The sequence below is a fragment of the Epinephelus fuscoguttatus genome, linkage group LG13 (assembly GCF_011397635.1).
Source record: "Epinephelus fuscoguttatus linkage group LG13, E.fuscoguttatus.final_Chr_v1".
Classification (NCBI taxonomy): Eukaryota; Metazoa; Chordata; class Actinopteri; order Perciformes; family Serranidae; genus Epinephelus; species Epinephelus fuscoguttatus.
The window spans coordinates 4,972,144-4,991,698 of record NC_064764.1 but is presented as its reverse complement, the minus strand read 5'-3'; the positions used below and the strand labels follow the sequence as shown (position 1 = coordinate 4,991,698).

The window sequence follows — 19,555 nt, the reverse complement described above, 5'->3', positions numbered from 1 at the left end:
AAAGTTTTATGATTCATTTTCAAAATATGGTTACTGCACCCAAAACAGAATGGAAATGACACATGTCCTCGACAGTCATGGTCAGCTCAACTAAAATCAGCGGAGTCACACTAGTGATCATTATGGTGAGCCATGGTTAAAGGACATGAACATGTGTAGAATAATTTATTTTAAATGACTCGTTTTGTGTTTTATGTTTCTATCATAAAAATCCCACCCACATTATGTAACCCAATAAAAAAGGAAAGGTTCAGTGGGTGTGAATAGGTTTTATAGGCACTGTATTTGAAGTGGTTAATCTAAACACCAAGAAATATCATATCGAGAGGTTTTTACAGAATAAGAATACATAAAACAGCTTTTGCTGAAAATAAAATAAACGGCTGGTTAGAAAAAGGCTGTTTCAAAAAGAAAAAGATAAAGACATACACTTTAACAGATTTCCCAAAGCCCAAAGACACATCTGCACACTTAAATAGTCTTATGATTTTAAGGGGGAATTAAGAATTATTATTGTGCATGGATATGAAATTATTTTTCCACAGAGTTCCGTGCAGATGCTTAAAAGTCTTAAAAGGCATTAAATTAATTTATCTAAAAATAAGGGCTTAATTGGTGTTAAAATGTCTTAAATCTATCTTTCAGAAGTCTTAAAAATGCTGAGACATGGGAAGTATTATTTTATGAATCATGTTTTTCTGATGTTTCATTGAAAAATGTCAAAAATTTGTAACATTTATTTATTTTAAAATAATTTACCAAATGCTGCTCGCATAACTGGATGACATGGAGAAATGCAAATTCCATGGAAATTATCATATACAATAGCCATTATTATCCTGGCTATTTAATCAGTATTTTGTAGCATGACTGAAACCAGTCCAAGGCAATGCTTGCAAGCCTCTGTGTGTTTCCCTAACCCTTAGCAACATATGTCAGTTCATGTGACTTTTTCTTGTATTTTGATTATTGTAAAGTTGGTCTTGAAATTCTAGTCTAAACTCTAACTTGTCTTAAATTGTATGACTTTTGAGTCCAACAACATAACTCATATTAGAGCATGTAGCTGAGGAAATAGTCCTCCTTGTAGGCCAAACAAGAGAGGTCAATTAAAATTCTGATTGTTATTAATCTTAATTATGACTTTGCAAGGGCATAGGTCTTTTAAAACAGAGTCCTACCTTAAAGTTACACACTATGGCTTCCAGTACATGAAACTGTCATAGTTCCTATCTACATACTTTTGTGGACTGTTGGTCTGTGGCTGTTTTTTATGGCTGTGACTCATTAACGGAAGTGCTACAGCATGCAATGATAATTAACGCAGTAGTTTGCTTTACTGCACTTTGGGAAAGACCTTTTCCTGATTCAGCAGGACAATGCCCCCGTGCTCAAAGCCAGGTACATGAAGAGTTTTCACAGTTTGGTGTGGAAGAAGTTAACTGGCTTGCAGAAAGTCCTGACCTCATCCCCACTCAACACCTTTGAGATGAACTGGAATGCCCACTGTGAGCGAGACCTTATCGTAAAGCCTCAGATGCAGTTTAACATTTCGTGACACTTTATCAGTCAGTCTATTTTATTATCAGACCACACTAATGCTCTTGTGGCTGAACAGGAGCACATCAGCAGCCAGGTTTGAAATATGGTGAAAAGCCTGAAACCAGAGGAGTGGAAGCTGTTAGAGTAAAATGCCTATGGTTTACAACTGAGATGCTAAACTTGTGTACCCGTGTGCATCTGTCTGTATTATGAAAATAGTGTAAAAATGTAATATAATGCGTAACTATAAAGTAAATGGACAATCAGCCAAACCAGCAAAGGAGTGTTTTGCATTTTATTAGAAAATAAAAGCCTCTGAAGCAGTTTAGATGTATAGAGTTTAGCAAGTCTCAGTTCCAACCATTTAGAATAAGCTGGCCTCCAGTCAGCTTTGAGAGGTGTCCGCTAAAATGATGTGTCCTGTCACATGGGCAATGAAGCATCTCAGGAGGTAGATCCCCCAAAACTGCAGGGAGCTGTTGCAAAGACAGACAGAGAGAGACAAAGACAATCATGTCAATTTTATCGAACATAGCACCAAATCCTAAAAAGTTATCTAAAAGTTACCTAAACAATCATTTCATATAGTGCAGGTCTGGCACCATACTTTTTAATTTAATTCACAGAGACCCAACAATTCTCCCATGAGCAAGCATTGGTGATAGCAGTAGGGAATAACTTCCTTTACAAAGCAAGGTTTAAGGAAGCTTTTTAATAAGCTCCAATTACAAACCCCAATGACAGTTTTCAGTTTTTACTGTATGCAGTGGAACACCTAATAAACACTTTGCTGAGCTCTGCATCTAAAATCCAATGGGATTTCTTTGTTACATGAACTGTAGTTGCTCTCCTGAAGTTTAATTCTAACCATGTTGTTTTCTTATGCACAGAGAAAACTGACTTGACTTTTATTAACAGCTGCACATTTCAAGTCCAAAATTGGAGTTAGGTGGTCCATTCCATCCAGGTGTTCCATGTGGGAACATGTTTATTTTTTTTTTCCTATTTTGATTCATTTTATTGTTGTGATTTCTTGGATCATTTTTTCTTCATCTTAAATGTCCTAAATAAACTTTGATTGGTGTAATAAAAAAACAAACCAAAAAACAAACTACAATTACTGCCTCGCAGTTGGATGCCTATACGCTAACCAGTCAAGTTGCACTTACAGTTTACCTCCATGTGTGTGAAAACATGGATGCTTCACACACATCTTCCCCCCGGCAGCACAGAAGATCTATACAATCAGCACAGTTTCAAGGTGGATACCCAAGATTAGTGTCACCAATTCAGTATCTGACCAAATGTCTCCTCTTCTGTTCCTGAGATATGGTGCTGAGTAATGGCCAGAACATTATGATGCCAAGTTGACCTTTGATCTTTTGAATGTAAAATGACATCACTTCATCACTATATCCTTTCAGACACTTGTGTGAATTCTTATCATAATTAATGTATGAATTCTTTACTTGTGGCAAAAAACATGTTTTATGAGGTTACACTGACTTCAAATTTTGACCTTCGACCTTCGACCACCAAATTCTAATCAGTTCATTGCTGAGTCCATGTGGACGTTTGTGCCAAATTTGAGAAAAATCCCACAAGGTGATTTTGAGTTACTGCTTTCACAACAACTCTCATGTGCACAAAGATGCACTTGTGCACGCACACAGGTGAAACAATATACAAAGCTGGATTTAAAAAGTCTTTTAAAAAAAGACAGCTTTGTAAATGTTTCATGAGAAAGGAAATGTATTTAACAAGTTTGGGGGACCACAAGAAAACACACAATGCGTTTTAGTAACTCGGATTAATTTAAGAGCGACAAACTCAGACAGTGTTTTGTAGGGATGAGCGAGTACACTGTTATCTGTCTGTTCCAACCAACTAAAACTAAATCACCTGTGTCCATATATATCCATACTAAAAATGGGTGGAGTTTAAACTACAAATAGGTGATAATTCACTGGATGTTGTTATTTAAACCTGAGACTGATATGGGTGGATCAGAAGTTGGTATATGTATTATTTATTAGAATAAGTATCTGTATAGATATTGACACATCTTACTTAGATAATACTTTTATTCATAGAAAGTACATTATCCGTACTGGATACTCATTTAATCCACATATTCAGCTCAACCCTGTTGTTGGTTGTATGCATGACAATGTTACTGTAATACAATTATACTATGGAATTGACAGGCCCCTGTTCAGTTTGCTGAACAGGGGCCTGTCTCAGAAAGCCGGTTAAACAAACTCTGGGTCTAACCCTGAACTCTGAGTCTAACCCTGAACTCTGAAGTGCAACACACACCGCCGCCATACACCACGCGTCAAAACGCTCGCCTCCATTATATTCTACGAACAAACGCACACCACACCCCAGGGGCTCTGCTTCAGCCCACTGCTCTATTTCCAGCGCAGCTGGTGCTGCGAGAAAAGCCTTTAATGTACGTCTCGGCCGCCGTAGTATCAATTCAAAGGGATGCTTAACGTTATTAAGTTCTTCAAATTTTTAATAAGACGATTTTGATAAGAAACTCACCTGTGAAAGCCAAATCCATTGGCAACAGCCACCTAGCGGGTTGGGTTGGGAAATACACTCGACGGTGCTGCTGTGCGCCGCTGCCAATGTGTGTTGGGGGGCGGCACTTGACGGCCACAGTGCTGCGCCGGTGGCAGTGTGTGTTGCACTTGAGTCTAACTCTGAACCCTGAGTCTAACTCTGAAGTCTGAGTCTAACCCTGAGATGGATTCAGAACAGCTTATCAAGGTCAGTTTAGTCAACTCTGAGTATGTTCACTCAGAGTTAAACTTGTGCACAGTGAAGGAATAAAGCCATCATCAATGGAGCTCCAATACTACGATTCACCATGAACAGATAAATAACAGATAACAGATAAATAGATAAATAACAGATAAATAAAAGGCAGAGCCTCCATTTTAATTTGGTCGACATAGAGATATTAGTGCATGTATATGCAGACTCTGCACATTTATATATAAAAATAGCCTGAGTCAGAGGGGAGAAAAACATTAATAAGTTAACACAATAAAATTTCATTTAGTGCTGTCCATTAATTCATCATTTAGGCCATGGGCCACATTACATTTTAAATCTATTTCTTCAGCTTTAATCTGACATGGACAAACCACAGGAGCTAGCAACTGAGGAGGAAAAATATAGTTCAAGATTTAAAAAATTTATAAATCAAAGACATAGAGATAAAGCTGTGCCCTCACAATCTGATCTTTTAATAATGTGGTTTGTGTTTCACTTAGAAAGTTTGGAGGTTGAAATACTACAGTGGATTTTAAATTTTACAATCTATTTGGATCTTTGGCTCAGCAGCATTCAGTGGCTTTATTTCAGCATCTTTAACAAATGTTGTGAATTTAAGCATTCACTACAATGCTGACTCAGAGTGTAAGTTACCTCTCTTTCTGAAACAGACAACCCAGAGTTTCCCTCATCTTAGTGTTAACTAACTCAGAGTTTTCACAAACCCCGCTTTCTGAAACAGGCCCCAGTTTAGCATGGAAGAAGTGACCCTAAAACATCTTTAACAGTGTGAAAAGATCAAAAGCCAACAATTCAATAGTCTGTCTCCAAGTACTTTATGAAATCCCAACCTTGTCTGAGGATGAGCTGAGTGCCATTTAAAGATTAAAAGATTAAAGTTCCACTGATTGTCACACACCTGAGTGTATGAAATTTGTTCTCCGCATTTGACCCATCCCCTGAGGGAGCGGTGAGCAGCAGCGGTGCCGCGCTGGGGAATCATGTGGTGATCTAATCCCCCAATTCCAACCCCCAGGGGTTGGAATACAGGATGGTGTTATACACCATCCTATAACACAAATACATACTACATTTAAATAAGTAATTTCCTAGAACAGCATGAGACTATTTTCAGCCATTGATTAACACACACTTGGTGTGCTAGTCACTATCTGTGGCAGTGAGATAGTGTATGTGGGATTGAGTCAAAATAAACTCCAGTGTGTGTGTGTGTGTGTTCATAGTCATGGAGGAACATGTCACCCAGTACAACAGTCTGGCTCACTGATGTGTTTTTAATAGTTTCTGGACTACAATAAAGTTGTATGGCACAGGAGAGTAAGAGATATCAGGCTTTGATATGAACACACAACACTTCTAAGTAGAATCAATTCATGGAAGAGTTTTTTGTGGAGTTTGTTAATGATAAGAGACAGAAAATATCACCAGCCTTATTCTTTAAGCCGTCAAATACAAAGTGTGGCTCTCACCTGACCAGGAATGGCTGAGGGAAGCAGCTTGTAGTATGTGTTTTCACCACATCCTGAAGATTCATTAAGTTTTTCAACAGTGTTCCATGTCCACATTTGTCAATCTTTGTCACCACCATCTGCACAACAAAATACTTGGCACATTACAATTCTACACTCATGTACAATATGCATAACCAGACTTACACAAGTTCTTAAAAAAATAAAAAAAACAAAACACAGCAAACAGATAGAAATACCATCAGGTACCAGGTGATCTTCATTTTATCCTAATTTCCTAATCAACCAATCCACAGCTAAGAATACTGCACTATGCCGTCTCTGGACATAAGGATTTTAGCTTTTGTATGATTGGTCTACAATTGTCTTTCTCCTGCAAAGTGATTATATTATTAGTATACAAGTTCTATAAGAACTGCAGTTTTCTAACTTGTCAAGGCTTGCATATTCCTCATGTGTATTCCCACAAATGTCAAAAGTTGCAGAGTAGGAAGTGGAACTCTGAATAGTTGAGTGTTTATTTTCGTCGTTTGTGCGTCTTTTGCACAGATTACATTAAAATATTACTCTTATTGGCTTTAACTTGCGGAGCTTGTCTCTCCTCTGAGCAGTGCAGTGAAACACCATGTGCCATGCAAAATGCAAGAGACTGAGCTGAAATGAGATGAGTGCTTATAATTTAGGTTAAAAACATAAACAGTCTCATGCAGCATTTTGCTGTATATAGTATACAGTGTGTTTTGTTTGTTTGTTTTAGCTTGTAATGTGATAGACAGTGTTCTTTTATGATAATAATTGTTTTTGAACAAAAATAATCTCACACAATATATTAAAACCAAAAATTACCTCAAGCAGGCTAAAAGAACTACTTAGTAGAATCAGAAATGTAATTTAATCATGAATAATTTGAGAAATTTAGTTACAATTTTGAGAAAATTAAACATTTTTGGAAAAGTCAATCAACAAAATGTGGGACACAAGACTATTAAAATGGAAAATTCAATATGGAGCACAGAGAACAAAAAATAATTTGCCGACCATTTAACAATTAACAATAACAATTAACAGTTAATCTTATTTTTGACTACATCACTAACTTTGATTTTAATGCTAACTGAATACAACACATGACTGTCACATACATGCACAAGGAGGTGGAGGAGATAGTTACAATATTCTGAGTTTCACAAGTAACATCTAAGGAAAATCTGCAGGTGCAGTTTCCATGTGGGCCTGTCAATCAGTTAAAAAATGATTGATGATCCCAATATACATCTTTGAGATCAGACTGGGACATCCCTATTATAGTCACTACATTACAACTTACTGAGCTGCTGTTGTACTGTAACTTATCCCTTATCAACAACATAGCAACTCAGCAACAACTTTTTTTAAGTCAGTTTTAGGTTTGAAAGTGACCCTTTCAGCTCGTCTTCATGCTTCCTTCGCCTTTAAGCACTGAGAGTCCATCTTTGTTAAAAGCTGTACTGTCACACCCTTAATAATGGTCAAAGTGTTTAATAACCTGAGAGCATTAATAATTGACTGCACAGTGCGTAGAGAGTGGGGGTGCTTCATTACATCGCGACAGCGCTGGCATTTCAGAGGGGACAGCAGTTTTTAAATAGCTGAGTGAGAACGTTCAGCATTAATTCAGTGTGGACATAATGATGAGGATTTGTAAGAGCAATGACTAAAATGTGAAAAGGACGGGAAAAGCTGGTTGACATTATTGCTTGCCATCTCCACCAAATAGCAGAAGAAAAAAAATAAATAATAACACATTTCCAGCATTAACAAAAAGCAAGCTGCTGTTTCTCAAGCACAAGTTTAAGCAAACTACATTTCACATGTGCTTACACACCTGTTTTAATGGTTTGTTTTCACCCCAGCTCATGCCATCAATTATTTGCTTGTGTTTGAAATTTGTTGGGGTTGGTGTGGCCAGTGTGGCACAGCAAATGTTAATGGTGCAGGTTTGCTTTCAGGTTACAGGCAGGTACTGTGTGTTCTCACATAGTGTGCTGTAGACCTAACTTGCGTGTCATAACATGCCACACATAACAAACAGCTATTTGAGACTTGTGTAAAAACAAAACAAAAAAACCCCCTGATGTCTGGGTCACATTGATGCAGCATTTATACAATGTTTTTAGGGCTGCAACTAATGATCACTTTCATAATCAATTAATTTCCTAAAGCTCAGGGTGATTTCCTCATATGTGTTGTTTTATGCAACAATCAGTCCAAACCCCAGAGATTAACCTTTAACAACTGTAGAAGACTACCACAACCAGAAAACACGCACAGTTTAGACATTGGAGAATTCTGGCATTTCCTCTTGAAACAAATAATAAAATACTAATCAGAAGATTATCAAAATAACTGAACAGATTATATTATTATTGCTTGGTAGACTGATTTTCTGTTGATAAATTTATCAATTAATGGACTGATCACTGTGATTCCACAATGTTTGCAGAAATGATCCATCATACTCAAAAGTCATTTGGTAATATGAGATGGTGACTCACCTAAAATACAAGTTACAGGTTGGTGACCAGAGAACGTCTTGCTGGCTGACCGTCAGTTGAAGTATGAGTATCATAATAATCATGACTGAGATTACATGGATAAAAGAAATGTAATCTCTATTTGGGTTATGGTCCAACATGTCCTTTTCTTCATATCCTCTGCTTTCAAGATAAGATCTTATAAAATGATTCACTCAGAAGTCTTTTTCAACTAAACATACACAATGTTGCTAAGTTTCAACAAACCGCGCGCATGTCTGTGTGTTTCTTCAATACAGGTAAATAACTGTTTGATAAAATCTGACTTAACCACGCATACACACCTAGAGGGGCCACCTTAAACCCCAGGTGCCACCCGCCATTAACCAGAAGAAGAGGGAGAAGAGTAACGTCAGTAGAAGCAGTAGTAGTAGAAAAGAAGACAAGACCAGTCACTAATGCAAATGGTAATGTTTTAATGTTACAACAACATTAAAACATGCTAATAAAGTTACTTTTAGTATGACTGTTTTGAGCACAGATATCAGCGCAGGGCTACCCATGATTGAATTCACCACACAACCTTAGCTACAGTAGCTGTATCATTGACTCATTTAACGCTATGGTAAGTTAGCAAGTTAACATGAATGATGAACTGGCTATTTCTTTAGAATGACATTACATGACATAATTAAAGGTCATGTGAATAGGACTGATTTCTGTCCAAGTCAGATTTTTGTCTGCAATAAATGATCCCATGCTACCTCACAAAGTCATCAATGTCTGTCTTTGGTATTGCTTTGATTGAGAAATGGCAGAAATAATCAACTTTGGGTGTAAAACTTGAACAGAAAATTCTGACCACAGTGAACATTTTTGTTTTGTCTATTTATGCTGTTTACATTGTCAGCTAACACACACTTACAAAATGTTTACATGGTCTGTACAAAGAGTTGATGTCCTGCCAGAATTAAGATTTCTTTGTCTGCTTATTGTTTTATTTAGCGACATTTTAATTCTAAATGTTTTAAATCTACCTAGGATTTGTAAAAATGTTCTGCTGTTTGGCAAATATTGTCATGTTCTGACAATACATACAAATTTAAACCACAATAAACCATGTTTTTTTTTTTTTTTTTTAAACTTTCACTTCCGGAGCAAAAATCCGCCTTTCAATATGAAAGAAATAATGACCTGACTTTGTCGTGATAATTATTCATATTGACTGATGTGAATATCTTTATCCTGATAACATTTTTAGCCATATTGCCCAACCCTAATTTCAAGTATGAGTGGAAATATGCTAAAATCCCTTTCTCCACAACATGGGCTTAAATTCCAGGAAAGCCATGTATTTGACACTCTACAGGAGCGCCAATGCTTCGCAACTGAGCAGCACATCTGGTACCCAGAGTAAATATCTAATGTTACAATAACATCAGCACCATGCAGGCATGCTTAGCATGTGTAATTTTGACTAAGTGAAGCTAAATGAAAACAAATGCTCTCCAACGATTCTCTTTTTTCATCTATTTCGTCTGTGTGTGTGTGTGTGTGTGTGTGTGTCCTACCACATATGGACATCTGGTCTCCTCACACATCTCCAAGGCGATCATGTCAGCCTTCTGGAGACCAACACTGCCATCAACCAGCAGGAATGTCCTTGCCAGACTGAAGGAAGTAAAGATACATTAGCCAAGTTTTATATGTAACAAAGGACAGGCTCATGAATATGACTGGTGAGACATTTCAAGGTCTTCCACGGTCATAAAAATAAGGGTCTTCAGCTGCAGAAGATAGGGCCAGTAAAAAACACACAGGTACACATGACATCGCACTCTAGTCTCTTGGATGAAAGATGATTCTTTTTTTTTTTCCTCTGCATTCTCTGCAAATGTTTCATTCATGATGACTTTAGTAGTTGTAAATAACAAACGCATTCTAAATGACAGTGGCGTGACTACACAGCACCACCTTGTGGACTGGGTCACAATCTACAGGTAGCACAATTCCGTTCCACTGACTTTATTTGTAGCGTGGCCTCATATTACAGTCATGGAACAGAAACAAACAGATCTCACAAAAATTTAGTTTGTTTCCATACAGACCATTTCTGGTTTGGCTGCAACTGTCCAGAAACACAATCGCAAGCTGCATTTTTTTCTTCTTCTCAAAATGGAATGTACATGGAAGAGGAGAGGGAGAGACAAGTACTTTGGCACCAGAGTAAATAGTTCACCCATTCGAATTGGGACTTATCTTGCCAGCAAAAAAACAAACAAACAAACAAAAAAAAAAACAGAAAAAAAAAACAACTTAAAATTGTAACTTATAAATACACTAATTTCATTTTGGGGGTGAAACATTATCCTTAAAAGATTTATATTTATGAAATACATATGAATTATAAAACATTTTGATCTGCTTTCATGTTTTTTTTGTAAACTTGCCCTGTACTATCTTGTCCCATGGCAAGAATTCACAACTTAAAATTAAAAAATGTCAAAAGCCTTCAAAATCTAAAACTAACCATACATACAGACAGCATTGGTGTAAAAATGTACTGTTATAATCATCTTTGTTTTAATGGCCCTTTGTACGAGATTTCACGCTCACCCATTCATAAAACACATCATTTAATCAGGCACAAAAGGGGTCAGCTATATCCTAAGGACTGCCACCTGCTACTCAGTTTTAACACAAAAGGTGGAACAGTCATCGAGCAATTTGGGGTTCTATTTTGATCAATTCATTAAAGGAACTAATGTTTTTTGACATGCAGCCTGGAGGAGCCTGGGATCGAACCACTGATCTTTCGATTGGTGGACGACCCGCTCTACCTCTGAGCCACAGCCGCCCCCAATTAAAAAATTAAAAAATGTCAAAAGCCTTCAAAATCTAAAACTAACCATACATACAGACAGCATTGGTGTAAAAATGTACTGTTATAATCATCTTTGTTTTAATATATATTTTTTGTGACAACATTGGCCCTTTGTCCGAGATTTTTGTCAACTCTGTCGGATTTCGATAAAAACATCATTTAATCAGGCACAAAAGGGGTCAGCTATATCCTAAGGACTCCTGCCTCACTTTGTGGTTTCCAAAAGGTGGAAATGCTGCTAAAGTGCTAGTAAGCTTTCTATTTTTTTGATCAATTCATTAAAGGGGAACTAATGTTTTTTTCAACCTGGGCCCTATTTTCCGATCTACTTTTGTCTAAATGAGTGATAGGATGTTCAGTATTTGACATTTCGAAGCTAGGGCTGACCTGCCTGCAGCCCATGAGCACGCGCTATATTAAATAATAGGGCACTCAGACAGCGTAAAACAACGCCAAAATACGTCCACTAAAAGTGCTTTTTTTTTCACACAGATAGGCTCGGATTGTTAGTATAATTACCTGACAACATAACGGAAAGGAGAAATGAACGTCTGTGTTTACCTTTAGCTCGATTCGGACATGTTCTTCTGCCTGTTGCAATTTTAGTATATGTGCTACCGAAGTAACACTGCTCCCTCTCTCTCCTCGTCCGCTCTTCAGTTTCAATGAGCTCTGCAAAATCAGGTAAAAATTCGGACATGTTTGTTGTGGCAAGTCAAAACACTCAGAGAGTGAAAGTCTGGCTCTGAAAGAGATTTGAGTTGTTGAAGGAAGTTACCGCTGGAGTGACCTTACCAAACGCAAGGAGTTACTCTGTTTGGAGTAGTCATGGCTGAATTTTTACCTGATTTTGACCAACTGGATCTGGATGAGACATTTGAATTTGATGACTGCCCGTATTTAAAGTGTTATGTGACATATTCAGAGTAGTTTCATTATCATCCAACTAAACAGCAAAAATACTCTATACCAATGTCACATAGGCCCATAGCTCAGTGATACCTGCACGTAATTTAAGTCTCTGATGACGGTGAATTTTTGGATAGTGTTTTCAGTGTTTCTAGACTTTCCGTTTTAAGACTAGAGATTGTCATTTACATCCCACGCCACTAACATTTTTCTGTCTCTTATGTGCAGACATTTTTGCTACTGTTTCATCTCATATCATATGAAGCAGCCTACTTCAGTCATGATTCTGGTGATGTCTCTCATAATTAACAACCCCGCCCCTTTTACATGAACACACTCGTAGCTGGATAGGAAAACCCAGAGTTGACTGAACAGGTTGCTAACCAGCTTTTTAGTACCAGTTATCCAGACAGCCAATGTTAGGGTTAGTCAAACCAGACAGCGAGAAGATATCCTGGGTAAGTTGAACTGGATTCGTAGTAGAGGCCTCAGGTAGTTTGAGTTGGAGACTCCAGCTATAGAGGGTGGGACTTTTTTAAGCTACATGTAAAAGTTTTTACCATTAGAGTGGGAAAAGAAATCATTAGAAGTAAGAAAAGTAGATGATTTTTTTTAACACAAGAGGTCAACTTCATTGAACGAATACTGCAAATGTATCAATATAGGCTTCCTTTTAGGTTGCAGTTATAAGAACTTCATTACACTTGTGCCTGAGGAGACAAAATGTAAACAAGACATTACAGAAGCCATGTTGATGTCATACGCTTTGTCAGTAAAAGACAAAAGACAGTAAATGCCCATGTTTCTGAGTATTATTCATTGTGCCTGAAGTCAGATCAAACTTGTGTGTGAAGGTAGTGTTCTGGAATTTGCTGGCCCAGTGGTAAGTTTTTGAGTTGTGCAGTGTGGTACAGGTCTGATTCACATGGTGTTTCCCCTTTTGTATTTATTGCAGGGTGGATAGCTAATGGCAGTCTTACTGTGGCCCTCCACACATCAGTCATATGTGTATGAGGGCTATTTATTCTCTCTGTGCTGAGACCATGTGACTCTGTTCTATACACACACACAGGACTTGCTTCCCCTAGGCAGCTTACGAAAGTAAATGTCTTACTTTTTCCTTGTGTAAAGATACGGCTCTACCATATCCACAAAGTCTTTGGGTGCTCTGTGTCCATAGCCGGGCATGTCAACGATGGTGAAAGCTTTGCCCACTCTAAAGAAGTTCATTTTCTTTGTGTGACCCTGGGGAGGAAATACAGAGAGAAAGATACATGAACGCTAAGGAGATGTCAAGGAAAAATAATGAGTTCAACTCTGAGCAAGACAAGTCATATGCTGATATCTTTGCTTCTTTCATTTTCATACAGATGATTTAGTTCATCACTGCTACACTGGTAGCAGGTGTGAAGCCCATCCTAACTTTAGCAAAATGCAATGTTATCATTATATTCCGCACCGCTGCATATGAATAGTGTGTCATTTTAATTATCATTATTTCCAAAAAAAAAGAAGAAGAAAAAAGTATTTTCAACACTGCAACAAAGGTAATTTCAAGGGTAACAACAAATAGTCAACATGAAAATGTTCAAATTAAAAGGTACTCAAACATTCTGTATGTGACAGTCAGAGCATTAATATAGCAGCAGACTGCTATTTATTATGTGTAACCATGTGCCCCCTCCATGTTGAGAGCCATGTCCATAAAAGTCATACAATCGGAATTGGCATAGAGCCCCTTTAATAATGATGTGAAAAAAGAAGATGCTTTATACATAGCATGTATGTATCATTGAATCATTTCATATCACATTGGTTTCCTGGGTGGTATGGTGGTACAGTGGTTAGCACTGTTGCCTCACAGCAGGGTTCTGGGTTCGAATCCTCCAGCCGGCTGGGGCTCTTCTTACATACGAAAATAGATACGTCTGTTTCAAACATTGTAAATGTCACTGCCCTCATACTTCCATGCTTTCTTATGGTGGCATGGATAAAGTCAATGGCACTAGAGGGTGGAGTCAAAAATTTCGTACAAGAAACAAGGTAACAGTGGAGGAGGTCATAACGATGTACCTTTTAATGAGGGAAACATTCTAGATGGCAGTGGTCTGTGAGGCCATTAAATACAATGCGACAGGTGGACAGAGAATTCCATTTACCATATTACTGACGCATTCTGTTCCGCCATTTTTTTGATAGTCTTTGTCATCTCCTATGGTCCTGTCTCGCTTGAAATATGCTACACTGTCTCCACGATCTCTGGTGGTACTGCTCAGTTTCATGCATATCTGCAAGCTGTCAGAAAAAGTGCACAAATATGGATGAAACGAATGCAGAGTATGGACTAAAAGGCTCCATCTGTGTGTGTGTATATATATATATATATATATATATATCATGAGTTCTATTCCCCTGAATTTCGCCTTGAAATGAGCCTTTAGTCTGCATTAAGGTATCCTAGTTTTGACTCATGATCCAGTTTCTTTTTGTGAAGGCTCACAGTACTCTTATCAGGCAGGGAAAACTTGAACGAGGTTTATTTGAGATTACAACAACAGCAGGTAAAGTCATTCTAACTTATATCTCGTCAGGTCCACTTATGACTTGATATGCGAGATAATATTGTGTAAACTATACATGCCAGACCTTGAAATTCAAACACACACTGTATGTCAGTTAAGACTACTCACTGGAGTTTTGGAGACTCGGACTTCTACCTCAGGAGTCAGTGAGAAGAGACCTTTGATGAGGGACGACTTGCCCACGTTGCTTCTGCCAATGAAACACACCTGAAAATACACAAAACTTCCTCTTAGTCCTTTTATTCTGAATTCTTTTTATTATTTATTATTTAATTACACCTTACAGTTACTTTTCTAATGATCTTGATAGTAATTCAATGATCTGGGTGAGTCTGTGCTGAAATATTTTCCTTAAAGGTCTGTCAGGTTTTCAATTTTCAGTGAACATTTTTACCAGCACACCTGTTCTGACCATTAGTGCTGCTGCGGCTGGCTGCTACCATTTTGCTACTGCGGTACCAACGACCGCCAAGTCCCACGGGACATGACATCGGATCATCTATCTCTCAGACACAAGACAGATGGATAGAGGCTCATGCTGCCAGTAAGCTACAAATACATCATCCTCTGACAGAGCACAGAGGCAGAGTGGTAACTAACTCAGCATGCCAAAAAGACCCCGTTGTCTATCAACACAATGTTCCATTCTGAGCCCTCCGGTGAACACGACTGTCTATAAGGTTATAAATCTGCTCATTTATTATCAACTGTCAACTCATGCTTAATTATGTATGAGGCTGCAGGAGGGTAAAGAGACATTATGCTACATTTTTAACGGACTGAGTGTCCACTGTTTGGGTCAGGGAAGGGCAATGGGAACAACCTTAAGTTTAAAAGTTGGACAAACTTGATCTAGCTGGTGTGATGAGTCGGACAACAGGAGGAAGCAGGTAGGGAACAGTTAAATCATTTTGAAATGTGAATGGTTTAAGGCTGGAGACTTTGGCCCACTTAATGACAGCAGGTCATTAAAGAATAAACTGGACTACTGCAGTGTGAAAAAAAGTTCTAGACTAGGGATGCACCGAATGTTCGTAACCGAATACATTCGACCGAATATTGCAAAAAAACACACATTCGGTATTCGGTGGAATAGGCCTAAGTGAAAAGCAAGGCCGAATAATAGCGGTGTGTTTTGATAACGCAATCAAACAGCGTGCGGTGACGGACGGAGTAAAATGTCGGCAGTGTGGCGATATTTCACTCCATCCGTCATCGCACTCGCATTTGCGATTAAAAATGGTTTTGTGCGGGCAAAATAAATCATTCAGCATGCTGTGTGAGTACAGATTTCAACCAGCAGCAGCAATACAGCAGCCATAGTGCTCCGTGGCACAAGATATTACTGGCGACAGAGAATTCCGGCTCCAATAATGTCCTCTTCTGGGCATCATGACTGCCCAGTAGTACCTTGCCAGCTGAGCCGTGGCAGCACACAGGTATGTGACGTATCAGAGGAGAAACGAGCCATTAACATTTCTCTCTTTGTGGCAGGTAACGGTCCACAAACCTCACCGCACTTTAGGGACTGTTCTTTACTTATGGAGGGACTGTTCTTTACTTATGAAGGGGAGGAGGGTGGCTGGTTGATTTTTATTTTATTTATTTATTTTATTTTGATCCCCCCTATGTTAATCACTTATTGATGCCGTTTTTGAAGTATGAATAAGTCAATAAGTAATTTATTCCATTGAAATATCATTGATGTATTATAGAAAAGTGATTTATCTTTTTATAAATGACAAAAGGCACATCTGCCTCATTTTTGCTGTGGTATCGTGATACTACTCAGAACTGTGACACTTTCACTGGTATCGTACCGTGGGTCCCAATTTTGGTACCGTGACAACACTAATCTGGAGGGGGTTCATCTGCAAAAACTAATGAAAAACTAAACAACGATATTCGGTATTCGGTACTCGGTATTCGGCCAAGCGTTTAATATTATTCGGCTTCGGCCACAAATTTTCATTCATTTCATCATTTTCATCGGTGCATCCCTATTCTAGACTTGCCAATCTGACAGAGAGACAACATCCACAAGGAGTTCTGCTCATGGTGGAACACAGAGAGAAAAGGTCACTTAGGGGAAAAGAAAAAAAAATAGAATTATCTCGTGGTTGTATGTCCCAGCAAACCAGTCAAGTTGCACTTACATCTGTGTGAAAACATGGATGCTTCACACACACACACACACACACACACACACACACACACAGCAGCACAGAAGATATAAACAATCAGCACAGTTTCAAGGTGAACACCCAGGATCAGTGTCACATATTCGGTATCTGACCAAATGTCTCCTCTTCTGTTCCCGAGATATGATGTTGAATAATGGCCAGAAAAAATGCTTTTGTAGAACATTATGATGTCACAGTGAAACTGACCTTTTACCTCTTGGATATAAAATGTCATTACTTCATCATTTTATCCTATTAGACACGTGTGAAATGTTGTCATAATTAGCCTGTGAACTCTTGAGTTATGGCCAAAAACATGTTTTGTGTGGCCACAGTGACCTCCAACCACCAAATTCCAATCAGTTCATTCTTGAGTCCAAGTGGATGTCCATGCCAAATTTGAGGAGACTCCCTCAATGCCTTCTTGAGATACTGTATTCACAAGAATGAGGCAGATGCAAGGTAACAGTGACCTTTGACCACCAAAATTGAATCAGTTTACCATTGAGTCCAAGTGGACGTTTGTGCCAAAATTGTAGAAATTCCCTCAAGGCGCTCTTGAGATAACATGTTCACAAGCACAGGATGGACGGACAGACCAACAACCTGAAAACATAATGCCTCTGGCCACGGCTAGTCATAAAAACTCATAAATGCAGTCAAAATGTCCAGACTTTCTTAATATATTTACAGTAATCTGTATCAGATGAATCAGAAGAATAAGAAAACACATTCCTCACTGTGTTTCACTGTCTGCCAAGGCACAATGCATTCCATCCTGTGGCACACCACCACAGTATGAGCACAGCTACCATAGAATCAAAAGTCATTTAAACTGCAGCTTATGCCAATTAATGCTCTGTTTATGAGGTATCTGTAGCCTTTAGCTCGCACTCAGACCAAAAATAAGCCTTGCATTAAACAACACACGTGTTGCTTCAGGTTACCAGTGAAATATAGAATACAATACAGGACATCCAGCTGGAGAAATAGATCCATGAGGTTGTGTATCAGATGCCAAAACAGTTTATGAGGTAGGATTTTAAAACTGTGAAAAAAATGATCACAGCAGCAATTATTTTATCTTTTGTTGCCACAATGCAACGTAAACAATAGAAATACAGTGTTCATGTTACAAAGTTATCTACCAGGAAGGTGTGCTTGTGTGTATGTGATCTGTCAACGCAGCAGATGACTTCATGTTGACAACACAGCAGTTTTGTTTTTTTTTTGCAAGGGACCTCTGTGTTGGCACCCTCATTCATACATTTTGGTAGTATTGAACATGAGCTAATTGCCAACAGTATGACTGAGGCTGGCTACTGACCTCTGGTGGTTTCAGTGCAGGTACATGGTCCATCCTCTCTGCAGAGACGTAGTAATCAATTTTATGAGACTGTGAAGAGCAGAAGAGCTTTTCTGCTTTAAGCATGTCCTCCAAACTGGGATGAAAAAGCTGGAACTCTGTCCTGTCCACAGACCTGAAAATTCATCCCAGTGAACTAAATAATCCAACTCAGGATATGAAAGAAGACAATACAAAAACATGCACCCACCCCAATTAATCTAGTCACGCATTTCAGATGGAGAAACCGAATACAGTACCTGTCCAGGTAAACCTCCAGCTCACTAAAGGGGTAAAGTAAGCTTTGGGCTTTCTTTGGGGGAAGCATTGTGGCTTTCTGAAGTGAAGCAAGTTTATGGACGCTCTGCTGGGACACAGAACAAACTTGTGTCCCGCGCTGTAGCCTCAGGGACAGCCGGAGACAAAACATCTTCCACTGCTGATTTCAGACCTGCCTACAGGTGGGAAAAGGACAGTGTGAAATTCTTAACTTTTATTTATGTGCAGCCAGCGTTGTCTTACAAACGCGTTAGCTTCAGTGCGAGATGATGATCAGCCCCTGCTTTGCATGGTCGTTCTACAATCCAAAGCACGTGGGGAGTAACACAGTCTGCTATATCCAATACAAATACTTCTTACATAACTCTGATGATAACACGAGGGCATGACAAATGTAAAAGCTTAACGTTACAAGACACTTTGAAAAGCTAATGTTAAATTCCATATTTTAACGCTGTCTATAACGTATTTCATAAAAATGTAACACACTTAAGAAAAAGTTTTCGTCGTTGCCTACCTAATATTTGGTTCATAAATGTGTGACATTTAGCTGTAAACCTGATTTGTCCCTTAACAAACAACGTTAAGGTCAAGTGGACGTTAGACTGTCCAGTATGTTAGCGAAACATTAACGTTTCATGTAGCAGTTATAAAACGTTTGATATGAACATTTCGAACTGCGGTTTAATTTCACCACTTACCTAAACTCCTGACATTTTCATTGCTTCATAATAAAATAACACAGCCTGGTTTGGCTGTAACTGAATGTTATTTTCCGATGCCATGACTGCTTATTACAAATTGCTTTAACTGTCCTCCATGTTGTGTGCAGCGCTCAAATGAGTTCGACTGAAACAACTTCACTCTGCTAAGGGTTCCGATGTATTTGTAATTTTATTTAATAAATATGTGGTTACTATTATTTGACGTACTCTATGTAGTAAACCAACTGAAATAAAGTTCGCAATAACTGGTCAGAAAAAATAAAGGCTCTATTTTTTTCTATTCATCTTTTTATTCTGTCTTGATCCCGCCTGTCAT

General features: G+C 38.4%; 1 protein-coding gene across 1 annotated transcript; it reads right to left on the bottom strand.

The window, feature by feature from the left end:
* Positions 1-1,823: 1,823 nt before the first annotated feature.
* gtpbp8 (GTP binding protein 8 (putative)) lies at positions 1,824-19,353 on the bottom strand. Its single transcript, XM_049594891.1, has 8 exons — positions 19,216-19,353; positions 18,496-18,690; positions 18,218-18,371; positions 14,816-14,914; positions 13,240-13,370; positions 9,904-10,003; positions 5,820-5,938; positions 1,824-2,018 (listed from the first exon to the last, which is right to left on the bottom strand). The coding sequence occupies exons 2-8, from the start codon at positions 18,663-18,665 to the stop codon at positions 1,928-1,930; spliced, it is 864 nt and encodes a 287-aa protein (XP_049450848.1). The 5' UTR covers positions 18,666-18,690; positions 19,216-19,353; the 3' UTR covers positions 1,824-1,927.
* Between the last annotated feature and the right edge of the window lie 202 nt (positions 19,354-19,555).